General features: G+C 37.9%; 1 protein-coding gene across 1 annotated transcript in view; it reads right to left on the bottom strand.

Moving 5' to 3' along the window:
• The window catches only part of SVEP1 (sushi, von Willebrand factor type A, EGF and pentraxin domain containing 1), a 183,320-nt gene that overhangs the window by 10,254 nt on the left and 155,032 nt on the right, over window positions 1-18,034 (bottom strand). Inside the window, exons 40-45 of the mRNA XM_057548136.1 lie at window positions 17,516-17,671; window positions 13,214-13,277; window positions 11,663-11,836; window positions 8,559-8,735; window positions 5,076-5,246; window positions 1,592-1,687 (exon numbers count right to left, since the gene is read on the bottom strand). Of these exons, the coding sequence (XP_057404119.1) occupies window positions 1,592-1,687; window positions 5,076-5,246; window positions 8,559-8,735; window positions 11,663-11,836; window positions 13,214-13,277; window positions 17,516-17,671 (838 nt within the window). The remainder of the gene's footprint in view (window positions 1-1,591; window positions 1,688-5,075; window positions 5,247-8,558; window positions 8,736-11,662; window positions 11,837-13,213; window positions 13,278-17,515; window positions 17,672-18,034) is intronic.

The raw sequence follows: 18,034 nt of genomic DNA on the forward strand, positions 1-18,034 counted from the left end.
CTCTAATGCCAAATGCACTCTTTCCGAGAGGACACACCGTAATTGATGCCTGCTAAGTGCTTTGCTTTCTATTCACAAACTAAGCAGAATGTTCTCCATTTGTTATCGTTTCAAATTTCCATTACAAATTACATAAAATGCTCTGAGAGGGTTTGGCTACCTCGAGATTCTCTTCTTGCCTTTAATTAAATGTGAGAATGGGAGTCAGATAAGCTCTTCCATGGGCTGGTGTTGGCAACACATTAGTAGTGATGGGACAGCTCAGCCTTTATTTTCTTGGAGCTGAGGCCTGATGGTGACTGAATGAGGCCTCCCCTACACCCTCCACGGCAATCACTTCTCCTACTAGAAATTACTGAGCTCTGTAAAGAGGTGTAGTCTGTTTAAAAGGAGTGAGATTGTCTACTGGCTTGGTACTCAAAGCACGGTTCTCAAACCCAAAACGTTAGTATTATGTAGGACTTGGCTAGAAATGCAGAACCTCAGGTCCCAACCCAGATCTACCAAATCAGAATCTGCATTTAACTTCTCCCAGGTGTTTTGTATGCACAGTAAAGCTTGGGAAGGCCTGCTCTAATGCATTACCGGCACATGTTCAGTGAACTAAGCCAAGCCTGTTGTTACCCCAGGGTAAATGTTTCCCCAGTCTTTGGATCCTTGGCATTATAGCAGGCCATGTGTGGGAGCCCTAAGTGGGAAGGCAGGATTGGAGAGAAGAAGAAGGAAAAATGCAATTCTCTTCTTTCTGAATCACTGTGAGAACACTTGCTTTGGCAAGTTGTTAGCAGCCTAAATTGATTTCCATCCTATATTTTCCTTTCTAGATTAGCTGAAATAGTTACACTTTGGAATCTCTTATAAAATGTCTGGCCTTAAAAAGAACTGATATAGACCAATGGCCATCACGTTAGTGACTCAATGTGATTTACACGCTCCCAATGAAACATGAAATCATTTTATCCATACATATATATTTTTTAAGATATTGAAACAAAGTATAGTTTAGACATTAAAAAAAATTAAAACCATTCATTTACATTCTTTCGGAAATTCAAATTTAAATGCATTTCCATGAGGATCGAAATTCTATGTTAATTTATCAAGCACTGTATAGATATGAGAGTACCAACTTTCCTTACTTTCTTAATTGGGAAGAGCTACCCTTAATTAATGGTGGGCTCCAAATCTTACCTGAAAAGTACAATGTTATGCAATGCCATGAATTTATACCAACTGTAGCAATGAGTGGCACAGAACATAAACAGAAGTGAGATAAAGGAAGACCAAGGTTGTGGAACCCTCTATTATAAGCTCCTTCCCAAGAAGATTCTTGGAAATCTGTGCCAGGAGGCAGATGAAGACAGCTTTGGATGGATCTTGGTAACTGTATTTTTCAAGATCACTGATATTCTAGATGTTCTGCAACTAAATGACATGTGTAAATCAGCCCTTGGCCCTCTGTCTGGTCTGCTAGGGGATTTAAGCAAGTGAATCTCTGCCACTGGTAAAGCCAGCTCCTAGTAACTCCCCTGAGTTGGCAACTTCTAGGCTAACCACTGGGACTCAAAGTAAGATTTGAGGACAGACTCACGCTCTTCACAGAGACGCCCCATCCAGCCGTCTGGACAGGAACAAGCATTTGGGCGTTGGCAGATACCTCCATTCTGACATGGGAACCGACAGACAGCTGGAAAACAAGCAGGATGAACCATAAATCTAGGGAATTATGGAAGGGTGGTTGTCAGAAAATAGGACTGATTATTTACATTTCATGCTATTTCCTTGAATCGAGTTTTAAGGAAGAGAAACAAAACCCAACCTCAAGATTCGGTTGGGGATGAGCATGAGGGGCTCAGGAGGGGCATAAACAAGCTTGGGTAGTTCTGAGACTGTAACTATCAACATTTTCATAATTTGAGGATTCAGGGCAGGAGGGAACAAGGTGGTTTATATAAAAAGATAGTCTCTTTTGATCTGGACCAGGGGAAGTGCCCTTCTAGAAGATGCGAAAATTCTCTTCCAAAGGAGGCCTTTGATGGCCGGTAGCTCTTTGGTGATACCACTGTCCTACACTATCTTAAACAAGTGAAGAAACAAACAAACAAGTAAACAAACACACAACTTTCATTTGACTTCTGACTTTAAGTGACACCTGGGCTATTCCTTGAGGATACCACCTCCTCAGCAACCCTCTCAAGAGGAGTTTGCACATACTCTTACAACCCATGTGCTGGTGATCTCATTTCTCATTGCTGCTTCCAGACAATTAATCTCCTTTCTCTTGCAATAACCCTTGCCTCTTTTGAGGCTCATGCCTTTCATTCACTGATTTCCTCAATTCTCCCTGCCCCCAAAGTCACTGAAGACTTTGGCATTTTTGACTTAAGACATGACACCATAAAACTCCTAGAAGAGAACATTAGCAAAACATTCTCTGACATAAATTGTAGCACTATTTTCTCAGGTCAGTTTCCCAAGGCAAAAGAAATAAAAGCAAAAATAAACAAATGGGACCTAGTCAAACCTATAAGCTTTTGCATAGCAAAGGAAACCATAAACAAAATGAAAAGACAACCTATGGGCTGGGAGAAAATATTTGCAAATGATGCTACCGACAAGGGCTTAATTTCCAAAATATACAAACAGCCCATACAACTCAATATCAAAAAAACCAACAACCTAATTTAAAAATGGGCAGAAGATCTAAATAGACATTTCTCCAAAGAAGACATACAGATGGCCAACAGGCACATGAAAAGATGCTCAACATCACTAGTTACTAGAGAAATGCAAACCAAAACTACAATGAGTTATCACCTCACACTGGTCAGAATGGCCATCATCAAAAAGTCTACAAATAATAAATGCTGGACAGGGTGTGGAGAAAACCCTCCTACACTGTTGGTGGGAATGTAAATTGGTGCAGCCACTAAGGAGAACAGTATGGAGGTCCCTTAAAAATTTTAAAAAATTTACCATATTAGTTACCGTATGATCTAGCAATCCTACTCCTGGGCATATATCCAGAAAAGACAAAAACTGTAATACGAAAAGATACACGCACCCCAGTGTTCATAGCAGACAATAGCCAATAGCTATTAGCAGACAATAGCTGCTAATAGGCAATAGCTAATAGCAGACAACAGACAATAGCCAAGAAGCAACCTAAGTGTCCATCAACCTAAGTGTCCAGATATATATGCACACACACACACACACACACACACACACACACACACACACACACACACACACTGGAATATTACTCAGCCATAAAGAAGAACGAAATATTGCCATTTGCAGCAACATGGATGGACCTAGAGATTATCGTACTAAGTGAAGTACGTCAGAGAAAGACAAATATTATATGGTATCACTTATATGTGGAAACTAAAAAATAATAAAAATGAACTTATTTACAAAACAGAAACAGACTCACAGATAAAGAAAACAAAATTATGGTTACCAAAGGGGAAAGGAGGAGGAGTATGGGACTAACAGATAAACAATACTATATATAAAATAAATAAAAAGGATTTATTGTATAGCATAGGGAACTATATTCAATATCTTTTTCTTTTTGGCGGGGGTCCGCACCATGCGGGCTTGTGGGATCTTAGTTTGCCAACCAGATATTGAACCCGGGCCCTCGGCAGTGAAAGTACAGAGTCCTAACCACTGGATCAGCTGGGAATTCCCTCAATATCTTGTAATAACCTATAATGGAAAAGAATCTGGAAAAGAATATATATCCGAATCACTTTGCTGTACACCTGAAACTAACACAGTATTGTAAATCAACTATAAAACTGAAAAATCAACAATAAAATAATAAAAAAAAGACTTTGGCCTTTTTTCACCCCAAATCCAAATCTGACCACTGTCCTCATGGCCATGTGGACAACCCATCTAACAACTTGATTATTCTTTTAGTTCCTTGGTGATGTCTGTCTTGTTCAGTAGCAGAATTTCTCACTTTCAGTAAGTATTTGTAGAATCAATGGAATAATTATTATGATTTGTAAAAAAAAGTAGCCTATCTTATTAGAGAAATGTAAGCTTTAGAAGGACATACTAGGATGTCTCATTATCTACCTCATTCCATTTTGCAGAATTTTCAACACAGAAACCTCCCCCTCCGAGAAGATATTATTATTATTATTATTTTTAGTTTTATTTATTTATTTATTTTTGGCTGCATTGGGTCTTCATTGCTGTGCACAGGCTTTCTCTAGTTGTGGCGAGCGGGGGCTACTCTTCGTTGCGGTGCGCGGGCTTGTCATTGCGGTGGCTTCTCTTGTTGTGGAGCCTGGGCTCTAGGTGCGTGCAGGCTCAGTAGTTGTGGCTTGCGGGCTCAGTAGTTGTGGCTCACGGGCTTAGCTGCTCCATGGCATGTGGGATCTTCCTGGACCAGGGCTCGAACCTGTGTCCCCCCTGCATTGGCAGGCAGATTCTTAACCACTGCACCACCAGGGAAGTCCCCGAGAAGATATTATTGAATGCACTCACAAAATTCACCCTTAGGTTTGCAAATTCAATCCAGCAAGTAAAGAGACAGCTCGTGTAAACATGGAATGCTCGCCACCAGCCCCCGGCATGTCCAGGGAGACCAAGTGGTGGGCTCTGCTTCCCTGGGGCCGCCCAGTACCTCTTGTCTCATACTCTGCCCTCTGGGTGGACTGCCTCATCCCTTATGGGGCTCAGGGTCTGCTCAGGATGGACGAGTAGAACTGGAATCTGTGTTGAAACACCTGAGTGTCCAGGAGGTGCCCTCATCGCCCAGACATGACACAGCTCCCCTTAGCAGCTGGAGAGCACTTCCAAGATTTGGAGAGAAGACTTGCGTAAGGAGCCATGATTGACTCAGAAAGGGGCCATGAGCTGGGCCAGAGGTCTGTGTGCAAGTCTTCAAAAATCAAACTCATAAAGTTAAGGAAAATGACACACATGTTAAAAGAAGACTGAAAGCCAAGGAAAGATAGAATAGCATGCATACTAGTTGTTGGCCATATCAGACTGCCATATACATTTTCCTACAGCTTCACTAAGAACTAACCATTCAAATATTTCCTTACCTCTGCAGACAGGAGGTGATGTCCAGGTTCCATTCTCTAGGCAAACACTCCTCAGGGAACCCTCCAACATGTATCCACTGTAACACGAGTAGGTGATCATGTCCCCATACTGATAATGTACACCTCGGGCAATTGCATTTTCTACGTGAGTTGGTGGACCACATGAGATTTCTATAGGAAAACCAAAAATATAATTAAGCTTGTGCTACTAACCCAGCCAGTGGTTGGGAGAGGACACAGTTTCACCTCTAAGACTTAAAGAGGAAAGACAAAATACACAAAGGTAACCTTTTCACCTACATAATATCTGAAAGACACCAGAAACTAAAAGCATCACCTGCTGCTCTCTAGAAAAATTAGATGTACAATCAAAGGTTTTGTCTCCTGATTCATATGTTGAAGCTGAGCTGTTTTATACTCAAGGCAATAAGTCTTGCCTTCTTATACCTCGCCAAAGAGGTATAAGAACTTCAATGCAGCATGCTTATCAAATAAGAAGAGAAGAAGCATGGGGATTATTTATAGTCTATCACTTTCGAGTAAAGATCATGAATTGTAGTACTGCAGATTCCATCATGGCTGTTTTATTAGCGCCTAGAACAGTGCCTGGCGTACAATGGGCTCTCGATACATGTTTGAAAGGTGAGTATATGAATGAATACCGTCTCTAGCCTAAAGATACTCCATTTACACAGCTTGATGAGGTTTATGAAATTCAAGGTTTCACATTAGTTTCCCTCTTTCCAAGACTGTAAAGCAGTGACTCTCTTCTTTTGGAAGATGTAAGATTGAAGGAGAATCCTCTCTTTTAAAAGAGCAGGTACTGAATATTTAAATAAAAATGTTTATAACTAATTTTGCTTTGAGAATTTTACAAGAGAATAAACTAGATAACTAGAGTTTTTCTGTGGTGTCTCACAAGACAAGGACTGGATTGGAGTCAGGACTCTCATTAGTATCCAGTTTGTATAAGGCTAACGTTTAGATGAGTCTTCATGAACTGGCTTCTAAAAGGTCACTTTGTGGTCATAATACTATTAAAATCTTGCCAGAGGGGATGATCAATTTGTCTGATTCTTCTAAATTTTCTTTTCCTTCTAAGGTAGTTAAAAACATTAATTCAATCAGTCAGATATCCAATATGTATCAATGCATACTGTGTACCAGAAACTGGAAGGCAATAAATGGAGAAAATGCTGTACCTTTGCTCAGACAAATGGGTGAAGATAGACAGAGAAATACTATTGTACAACTTAAAAAGAGCTATATTAGAGGTCCGGATGCCATACTGTAGAAAAATTGAGGTGAATGTAACTAATTATGCTTAGGATTGTCAGGGTATGAATCACGACAGTGGCCTTTGGACCAGGCTATAAAGCTCGAGTGGATAGGAGGACTATTGCTTCCAGGTTGGGGGAACAGCATGTAAAAAGATGCCAGTGAGCTTGATGGTTCACAGACGTGGTTGTCAAAGCACGGATTTCAGGCCACCTGTGTGGGAATCAGCTTGGGTTCTTATTAAAAATGCAAACTTCTGGGCTTTCTAGCTTTTGAGTCTGCATCTTACATACTCTCCCCAGAGGATTCTCATACACACTAAATTTACTCACTGATTTGTAGTGATAAATAGCAGGATGAGGTGAAAAGGATGAGGAAGGTGGCTGCTTTGGTCCCTCAGGAAGGATATTTGTTCTAAGCCAAAGACTTCCTGTCTAACAGAAAATGCAAAAGAGGGATTGAGGACAACAAGTGTGGAAACTGTCTCCTCTCCTAGGCAACCCCGGATCTTCTCAAGAATACTGAGGAATAATTAAGCATGCACTGAAGGGACATTTGTAATAAATGCATGTCTCTCCTGGCTCTTGCTTCCAGTGCCCTGAGTGGTAAGTCTCCGGGAGCTAAGGCCAACGTGAGGATATGTGGGCAGAATCGGGCCACTTGGCCTGCTTTAGTTCAGGCTGATGGCTTTAAAGGAGCCTAGACAGTCAAGGCTTATACATACTTAGTTCGTCCCACTTCACTAGGGGTAGATTTCATAAGGAGTTGGGACCCAAATCCCAGCTAAAAGTATGATACACACTTTTCTGGAGTAAAATCAAAATTCTAATGCTGCAGTAGGCTGCTAGCTGAAAATTCAAGGATTTGGGGTTATTTTACAGCTCTTCCTATCAGGACATATCACAAATATACACCAATTCATTTTTCAAAACAAACCTATAAGATAGGCATTATTGGTGCTATTTACAAATGAGAACTCCAAAGTTCTGAGAAGTAAGTCAGACAGAGAAAGACAAATATCATATGATATCACTTATAGGTGGAATCTAAGAAATGATACAAGTGAACTTATTTATACAACAGAAACAGACCCACAGACATATAAAACAATCTTATGGTTACTAAAGGGAAAGGAGGGGGAGGGATAACTTAGGAATTTGGGATTAACAGATACACACTACTATATATAAAATAGCACAGGGTACTATATTCAATATCTTGTAATAACCTATACTGGAAAAGAATCTGAAGAAGAATATATATATATAGATATTTGTAACTGAATCACTTTGCTGTCCACCTGAAACACAACATTGTATATCTACTATACTTCAATAAAAGAAAAAAATAAAAAAGCATATGCTTATGTAAATTAAAATATTAAAAAAAAGCAGAATAATGTCAAGAGTTATCACAAGGCAGCAAGAGAGGCTGCCAGACTGTGTGGTAGGTATCAGCATGGTGCTAGTCCAGAGGTTTTCCAGTTGTGGTTCCAGGACCAGCAGTATTGCCATCAGCCACACCTGGGAAACTGTTAAAGATGAAAATTCTCAGGGCTCACTCCAGACCTATTGAATCAGATACTCTAGGATGGGCCCAGCAATCTGCTTTTTAAAAAATTTTTAAAATATTTATTTACATATGTATGCATGCATGCATGCTGCGCCGGGTCTTAGGTGCAGCATGTGGGATCTAGTTCCCTGACCAGGGATTGAACCCAGGCCCCCTGCATTGGGAGCATGGAGTCTTAACCACTGGACCACCAGGGAAGTCTCCCAGCAATCTGTTTTTAACAAGCCCTCTAGGTGGTTCTGATATCTGCTCAAGCTGGAGAACCACAGTGAAATAATTTTTGTATTGCAAAGCATGCATAGCCCATTAAAGGAGAGTTTAGGGACTCTGACAGTGTGGAGAAAAATAGGTATCTTAGATTTAATATCCTGCGCATTCTTAGGAGAGCACGTTTTGAAAACCTGTTCAGTAAATTCTGGTCAGGCAGGTTTTAGTCTAGTTCTGGATTGTGGTTTTATGTTTGGATTTCAAGTTAAAAAAAAAAAATTTAAAGTAGCAAGACAGAAGTTGATGACCATGATAAGACAGAGTTCTAAATATCTACATGTAAGTTGCCTGATTGAAAATAATCTCCCAAAGATGAGAAAACACTTCCCACTAATGGAATTCACTGGATCCCATGTGCTGACTTACTTTCACATCTGGCACTTGTCTGTGTCCACGTCTCGTCAGGGTTGCAGGTGATGATGCTTTGGCCCTGGAGCAGGAAGCCTTCCCTACACTTGATAGATACGTTCTGATCGACATAAAACTCCTTTTCAGAAAGCACAGCATTCTCAGGGATCACAAAAGGGACAGGGCATGGATTTGCTGTTAAAAATAAAAGAAAATGTGTACTGGTATTTTCCCTCTTTTCTGAGTTTGCTTCTTTGAAGGCAGAGCATTAGCCCTGCTGGAGCTGGGTTCTCAGTGATGATAATATAAGGCTTAAAAATATAGAACTTCACACCATCACCCTGATACCAAAACCAGACAAAGATGTCACAAAAAAAGAAAACTACAGGCCAATATCTCTGATGAACATAGATGCCAAAATCCTCAACAAAATACTAGCAAACAGCATCCAATAGCACATTAAAAGGATCATACACCATGATCAAGTGGGGTTTATCCCAGGAATGCAAGAATTCTTCAATATATGTAAATCAATCAATGTGATACACCACATTAACAAACTGAAGGAGGAAAACCATATGATCATCTCAAGAGATGCAGAAAAAGCTTTTAACAAAATTCAACACCCATTTATGATAAAAACTCTCCAGAAACTAGGCATAGAGGGAACCTACTTCAACATAATAAAGGTCATATATGACACACCCACAGCCAACATCGTTCTCAATGGTGAAAAACTGAAACCATTTCCTCTAAGATCAGGAAAAACACAAGGTTGCCCACTCTCACCACTATTATTCAGCATAGTTTTGGAAGTTTTAGCCACGGCAATCAGAGAAGAAAAAGGTATAAAAAGAATCCAAATCAGAAAAGAAGTAAAACTGTCACTGTTTGCAGATGACAAGATACTATACACAGAGAATCCTAAAGATGCTACCAGAAAACTACTAGAGCTAATTAATGAATTTGGTAGAGTAGCAGGATACAAAATTAATGCACAGAAATCTTTTGCATTCCTATACACTAACAACGAAAAATGTGAAAGAGAGATTAAGGAAACACTCCCATTTACCAATGCAACAAACAGAATAAAATACCTAGGAATAAACCTACCTAAGGAGACAAAAGACCTGTATGCAGAAAACTACAAGACACTGATGAAAGAAATTAAAGATGATACAAACAGATAGAGAGATATATCATGTTCTTGGATTGGAAGAATCAACATTGTGAAAATGAAAAATGACACAAAGCAATCTACAGATTCAATGCAATCCCTATCAAACTACCAACGGCCATTTTCACAGAACTAGAACAAAAAATTTCACAATTCGTATGGAAACACACAAGACCCCAAATAGCCAAAGCAATCTTGAGAAAGAAAAATGGAGCTGGAGGAATCAGGCTCCCTGACCTCAGACTATACTACAAAACTACAGTAATCAAGACAGTACAGTACTGGCACAAAAACAGAAATATAGATCAATGGAACAGGATAGAAAGCCCAGAAATAAACCCACGCACATATGGTCACCTTATCTTTGATAAAGGAGGCAAGAGTATACAATGGAGGAAAGACAGGCTCTTCAATAAGTGGTGCTGGGAAAACTGGACAGCTACATGTAAAAGAAGGAAATTAGAACACTTTCTAGCACCATACACAAAAGTAAACTCAAAATGGATTGAAGACCTAAATGTAAGGTCAGACACTATAAAACTCTTAGAGGAAAACATAGGCAGAACATTCTATGACATAAATCACAGCAACAACCTTTTTGACCCACCTCCTAGAGAAATGGAAATAAAAACAAAAATAAACAAATGGGACCTAATGAAACTTAAAAGCTTTTGCACAGCAAAGGAAACTATAAAAAAGATGAAAAGACAACCCTCAGAATGGGAGAAAATATTTGCAAATGAAGTAACTGACAAAGGATTAATCTCCAAAATATACAAGTAGTTCATGCAGCTCAACATCAAAAATCAAACAACCCAATCCAAAAATGGGCAGAAGACCTAAATAGACATTTCTCCAAAGAAGATATACAGATTGCCAACAAACATATGAAAGAATGCTCAACATCACTAATTATTAGAGAAATAAAAATCAAAACAAAAATGAGTTATCACTTCACACCAGTCAGAATGGCCATCATCAAAAAATCTACAAACAGTAAATGCTGGAGAGGGTGTGGAGGAAAGGGAACCCTCTAGCACTGTTGGTGGGAATGTAAATGGATACAGTCACTATGGAGAACAGTATGGAGGTTCCTTAAAAAACTAAAAATAGAACTACCATATGACCCAGCAATCCCACTACTGGGCATATACCCTGAGAAAACCATAATTCAAAAAGAGTCATGTACCACAATGTTCACTGTAGCACTATTTACAGTAGCCAGGACATGGAAGCAACCTAAGTGTCCATCGACAGATGAATGGATAAAGAAGATGTGGCACATATATACAATGGAATATTACTCAGCCATAAAAAGAAATGAAATTGAGTTATTTGTACTGAGGTGGATGGACTTAGAGTTGGTCACACAGAGTGAAGTAAGTCAGAAAGAAAAACAAATACCGTATTCTAACACAAATACATGGAATCTAAAAAAAAAAAAAGGTTCTGATGAACATAGGGGCAGGATAGAAATAAAGACACAGATGTAGAGAATGGACTTGAGGACATGGGGAGGGAGAAGGGTAGGCTGGGACGAAGTGAGAGAGTAGCATTGACATATATACACTACCAAATGTAAAATAGATAGCTAGTGGGAAGCAGCTGCATCGCATGGGGAGATCAGCTCGGTGTCGACCACCTAGAGCGGTGGGATAGGGAGGGTGGGAGGGAGACACAAGAGGGAGGGGATATGGGGATATATGTATATGTATAGCTGATTCACTTTGTTATACAGCAGAAACTAACACAACATTATAAAGCAATTATATTCCAATAAAGATATTAAAAAAAAATACCCCATAGTATTTGGTTTGGATATGCAAAGATACCTTTCTCTGGGCCAATCTCACCTATAGGTGAATTTTCCACCATGGTTTAGACATTTGGGAAACTAATTAGAAACCTGAATCTGATTTAATCCCCTCCTAAGGTCAACACACACGTTTGCAGAGAGGAACTGGGTGGCTCCAAGTCCCATTTTCCGTGCAGGAGGCCTCGGGTGCCCCTTCAAGGCTGTAGCCTCTGTTGCAGGAATACACCACGCTGGGCCCAGCAGTACTGTTTTCAACTTCAGCTTTCCCGTTCAGAAACCCAAGTGGAGCTTCACACTTGGTCTCTAAAAAGAAAAAGAAAAGCTTCATCTTAAGTGATTCTCCCAGTCCTCTTTCCTTCTGCAAAGAACTTGTATCACTTATTTAATAATTTAGAAAGAAAAAGAAAAGAAAACCACAGAGTAACAGGATCCACACAGAGCATTTTCTTACTATCTTGCATTTCAGAGATAGAAACTATTCAAACCATTATCATTGTAGTGTGAATTAAACCTGCTGCAAAACGGAAACAATCCCCTCACCGACACCATAGCAACTTCCTATTCCAGACATAGGTGTTTCCTTTTCATTCTCCTCTCCTTTCACCCTGCACATACATTCACACACTTTTTGATAATGAACAACTGAGATAAAAAAAATGCTATTACTGGGAATGCCCAATGATGCCTTTCTGGGACTTGAGATGTTACTCAATGTTTATGTATGTGTTTATGTATACACACACACGCACACACGGTTCTTTTTTAGAACTAAAAAGTCATATTCCCCATTGAATTTCAGCCATATAATATTGCTTAAAAGACTTAAGATTCCTATTGCATACAAAATCAACTGATTAATCTATACTAGACAGTTTGGTTGAAACAACAGTGAACAAAGATTCAGGTACCCCAAGTCCTAGTGTTAGCTCTGCCACTAAAATCATTTCTGATACTGGGCAGGTCACTTCCCCTCTCCCAGCCCGTTTTCACTCATTGGTCAACTCAAGGGTCTGGACTAGATTATTCAAGAGGCCCCTTCTAGTTTGAAAATTTGATGACTCCTCCAGAATTATTAAGAGAAAAACATTTTTAAGCCTGCCATTTTGATTGGTTTGTAACTACTGTATTTAAATACATTGTCTTTCGGCAGAGGAGTAATATGAGCCATGTCCTAGGAACAGAGTCACCTGTATTCACCCGCATCCTGCTAAATACACTTGGCTGTTCTCATACAATGAGTTAATGAAAGTTCCACAAACAGTGTGAATATTCATTTATTGGACAGTGGTACCAACATCATTTTAAGATGTCAGTATTGCCCAGGACTGTTACCAAGGCAACAGCTCTAAGCCTTCTAATTTATCATTATTTTGGGGAAAAGCCCATAAAAAGAAGGCAGGTAAACTCAATAATTAACTAGTTTCTAAACAAAATGTTTGCCATTCCAGTGTCAGCAATCTTGTGCTCTATTCCAGTTTAATCATTAATCTCTACCACAGCGTTTCACCCTTCTATCGGTTTGGTGCCCTTGAGCAAAAGCCAGTAAAATGTTCTCATGCAGTTCACGGAGTCAATTTCTTTTTTTTTTTAATTACAAAAATGACTTATAAAGAAAATGTGGCCACATTGTTATTTTGTGTCCTTAGTATCGTTTTGGGGACTAAGTGTCATTTGACTTACTTTTGCACGTTGCCACCCCTCCACTCCACAGTCCGTTCTCCTGACAGACCCGTTCCCTGTTCCCCTGTGAATCAATGAAAACAGGTCATTGACAAGATGGTACCTCTATAATGAAAAACTAAGGGAATACAAAGTCATCTCGGATGTGAACTTGAAACTCTTGGCACTGGAATGCTAAATAAATTCATTAAATAAATATAGTTTAAGAGGTAGGTTTAAACTTTCAAAAATGTTTTCATCAAATTACCTCAAAATTCGTATTCTGGCTGATGAGTGTAATTAAGGTACAGACTTTGTTTCACTTTTTGTTTAAATGATAACTAATTATAACCAATAGCAAAGACTGATGAAGAATGTGTCTGAAATGTCAGAGAGGTACATTTGCTTAGGATACTTAATATTTTGAATTAAATTTATTTTTTAATATCTGAGAGGTACAGCAAAGAAGGTGAATTAGTTTATTTATACCCTTGGACATGAAACATGTCAAGATATCTTATGGGTATCAGGATTGACTTTTTGACAATGTAACGTATCCATTAAAGATAAACTTACCCTATTAAGGGCCCGAGCAAGTAAAATTTTACATATTTTGAGTAAAAATCTTTCTAAAATTTATTTCCCTGCCTTCAGAAATAGAGTAAAAATAATGTAATTTACTTAAAAAAATATTTATAGTTGTTATTCTCAATGCACTTTTGGTATATTTTCCAATATCTCATAGCCCTTGGGGGCTATACAGGCTGTTTGCCCCCCCTAGAGTTATTATAGGCTGAGCTAGGCTAAGATTACTGGGTTTTTATTTCTGGATATAATTTTTATGCGTCCTTGCTTCCTCTTTTTTTGTTGTTTATTTTTTACTGTAATCATCAGTGTTCCTAATGATAACCTTTTCCCATGTTTTAAACTCCTAATTTACTATGGAATAATTAGATAAATAAAATTCTCTAACATTATATGTTAAAAAAAAAAAGATTAGGTTCCAATAATGTATTAAGGGGCTTGACTCTAAGTCAAGTATATGAACCTTAGCACATGGATTTTGTCTCATGGCTTTTCAGTCCTCAGAGCTCTTTGGATACATATTCTCTTGAAGCTGTGCTCTAAATTAGCAAAATGTCTGAAAAGGAGCAATCACCTCTACTTTGGTTTTTATCTGATTGACTGATGTCTTTTATCCTTAATCTTCTATTCAAAGGTATTTTCTTTGAGCTATCAGTTTAATTACTGACAGATTTTTACATATAAAAATTCCATTGACTTTGATGGAAGGATACTCTCCTGACTTTCCAAGAAAATAATTGAACCAATAAAATTAAATTTTTAAAAAATATATATTCATTATTTTCTTCTTATTGAAAAAATAATATGTTTTGACTACAGAAAGGTTGGAAAACATGAAAGAAAAGTACAAAGTTTTCTAGGATTCTTCATTCAGAGATAAACCCTGTTAACATTTGCTGTACTTTCCTTGTGTTTATATACTTATGTATGCACAGGAAAATATACTATTCTAGTTTGTGAATTATTTTTTATTACTTTTGAGGAAGTATGTGCCAAGCCATCAAAGCCAGCTCCCTATTTGGGTACTTCCAGAGTGGACTACACTCAAGTAGCTAATTTTAGTCAATAGGTTAGCATTTTTCCCACTAAGATATTTTCCTTTTTCTTCCAATAATTCACATAATATTCTGTTCCAATTACGTCAATTTTTGTTCCAATAAAAGCTCAACTCTATTTTCTGTAACTATTGCTGTAAAAAACAAAAATCAAACACCGCCCGTTGGTTCCCTCCTTAGTAAGTTGCAAATTTTATCATGCTTTTCCTTCTTTCTTTTTCTCTCTCTATCCCTTTACTTATCTTGTTTTTGTTTTTGTTTTGTTTTTTATCTGGAGTTTTAGATCCAGATTAGCATCAAGTTACTATTTTTGACATAATGTATCTGCTTAATCAACAATTAAGTTAGATAGTTATAGTAAGTTTTAGAATCATAGAAACCACTTTATTGCTCACTACCAGTGATTTTAGAACATGACTATCCCATTTTTGAGTTATTTTGATTTATTCCTCAGTTGCCTGTAGTGATTTTTATTTCGAGAAGACTGCATGTGTAGTAAAATTTTTGAGATTTAGATGGCTCAAAGAAGTTGTTTACCTTACATAAAAATGATAATTTATTTACATATTAGAAAATTTAACATGATTTACATTAGCTGTCTTAATTGCTTTGTCTGATTTTGGTAATAATATGCATACTAGGAGTAATGATAATAACTACCCTCTACTGAACTCAGACAATGCATAAAGGGTGGTGTTGCCACTTTCTTTTATCTCCAGTCCTTGCAGTAACTTTGCAAAGGTGGTTATGGCATTTCTACTACAGATGGGATGAAACAGAGGCTCAGAGAGGTTCAGTCAGTTCCCCAACATCTTTCATCCAGCAAGAGCAGAGAGCCTGTAACAGAGGTCTGCTGGGACCAAGTCCCTATTCTTAACCACTTTTCCAGCCATTGACCTTTGGTATCTGGGGCACTTGTTAAAAATGCAAAAATTCAAATTCAACAGTTCTTTTTTTGGTAAGACTTTTCCCTAATGGTGTGTTTTTCCATCCAGAGGCATTATAATGTCTGGGTGCCTCTATTTTTTTTTCTGACATCAGTAGCCATGATGATGATAACCTAAATCCATTAATTCATAAGAGCTGCAAATTCTGAGATTTAAATTCTATCATTATTGACTGATTTCATCTACTACTTGGTTACTTAGTCATCCAGTTAGCATTGAAAAGATACTTTTCCCCCTTTTGCTGTGTTTGCAAAATAATGAATTTGCTCATGGGTATCCCCTAAAAGTTACCAACTAATTTTCTTCTAGTATCATTGTGAGTCTACTGTCATTCATGACGTATTTGATGTGTTTCAGTCCATTAAAGTTATTACCCTTATTGATGCTAAGATGGTCTCATCTTGGCCTGTGGAAGCCTCATCCAATTGGCTCCTGAGTTTTTTTTTTTAACATCTCGCCTTTAATAGGTTCCCTCCTAACTCATAGGATAAGCTTTTCTAGGCTAATCTTTTACATTTCATGTTCCAGACCTGGACTTGGTTATTTCTGTAAGTAACTGGACATTAATATTTATAAAAACTTTCTCAGGTGATTCAAACATGTAGCTTGGAATAAGAACAATTGTTATAGCATCTCTCTCAATTTTGTGGTTAACACTGGGATATTTCTAAAATTTTTAAGGTAAATTATCTACTTCCTCAAATTTAATGACCCATCAGTTTGCTATATATTTGTTTAGATTTTACACCACTTTTCTTCTTAACAAATTGCAAGATTAGTACTCTCACATGAAGAGAAATTGAGTTTCAAAAACAGAAAAACTCTTCAATTGCAATAACCATTACATTATCATCCTTCTTTCCCCCCATCTTTTTTTAAAAAAAAGTCTTTTGAGGAAATAAAACAAGATCCACCTAAGCCTAGTTCCAGCTTTCATGGACCTATCTTATGAAAGTTCTCTGGTTCTATGGTCAGCAGAAAAAAAATGGAACATGCTATACACATTTAACAAATCACTGGCAATGCATACGTCTGCAAAACCTACATTTAATACCATTATAACAGCAAAACAGGAAAGAAGTTTCCTGAAAAACCAAAGGACAACATTATGTAATATAAAACAGGCCTCTTAAAGTTCAAGTTTGATGATGTGATCATGCTTTTAGCAAAACTGACTGCAGCATTCGCACCAAAGTAAATAGGTGCTGCTGATGGGATTTTAACATTACAAACCAGGCAAGCGTGGTCTTGAGACCTATCGTGGTACTTGGTTAGAACTGCTCTGGGGATTTTTTTTCAGGCCATAGCTGCCTGGTGGGAACCTGGCATCTCAATCAAAAACCCTCCAAGGTATTTGGGCCCATTGCTTGAGGAAACCCTAGCTCTGTATAACTAAATCCTTATGGTTGCCTCCCCACAGTGACAGAAGGACTGTGCAGAATACAATTAACAGGAGGCGAAAACACAGGTTTAAATGACCAACTAAAGTCTTGTGGCTGGTATACAAAGTTCCTCTTTTTTTCATGGCTTTGATTCTTTAATTTGAGACTTACTTTGCTTTTTAAAATTGTAAGTCACTTTAAATATTTCTCAGAGACTGCTGAAATATAAGGCAACAAAGTATAGAAAAGTCTTTTAGGACCCAAATCGGTGAAACAAAATGGCGTAACACTAAAACTACTCCTAAGTATATTGGAAAAACAAATTAATGCTAGTTAAACAATTTGTTCGCTTACCTCTAATTCATAACCAGTTTCACAGTGATAAATAATCATGCTTTCAAAGCTGTATTCACTGCCAAACACAAACCCATGTTCTGGACTTTCAGGTTTCCCACAAGAAACTGGACTGCAGGATTCATCAGAAAATGGTGGCTCCCAGGTGCCATCAATCTAAATAACAAGTTGTAAGTTACATTTAGAAATTAGTACCCATGAATGAAGAAGTCTGCAAATATTGCTTGTATAACAGAATAATCCCCAAATGATAGTCAGAGGACCTAGAACTTGGTCCTACTTCTGCCACTTATTATCTTTGGCCTTAAAAAACACACACTAATTATCAGATGGCTTTAACAGTCATCACTAAACAATTTTAGACATTCCTGAAACTCACAAAACAAGCATTTTCTTCCTAATAGAATCCTTTAAAAAATCAAGAACACCAAGAAGTATGTTTTCATTATGATGCATGAGGACTGGATGATAGATACCAATATTCCATGACTTGTAGTAATACACCCTTATATTTTACAT

The sequence above is a fragment of the Balaenoptera acutorostrata genome, chromosome 6 (assembly GCF_949987535.1).
Source record: "Balaenoptera acutorostrata chromosome 6, mBalAcu1.1, whole genome shotgun sequence".
NCBI classification, from domain to species: Eukaryota; Metazoa; Chordata; class Mammalia; order Artiodactyla; family Balaenopteridae; genus Balaenoptera; species Balaenoptera acutorostrata.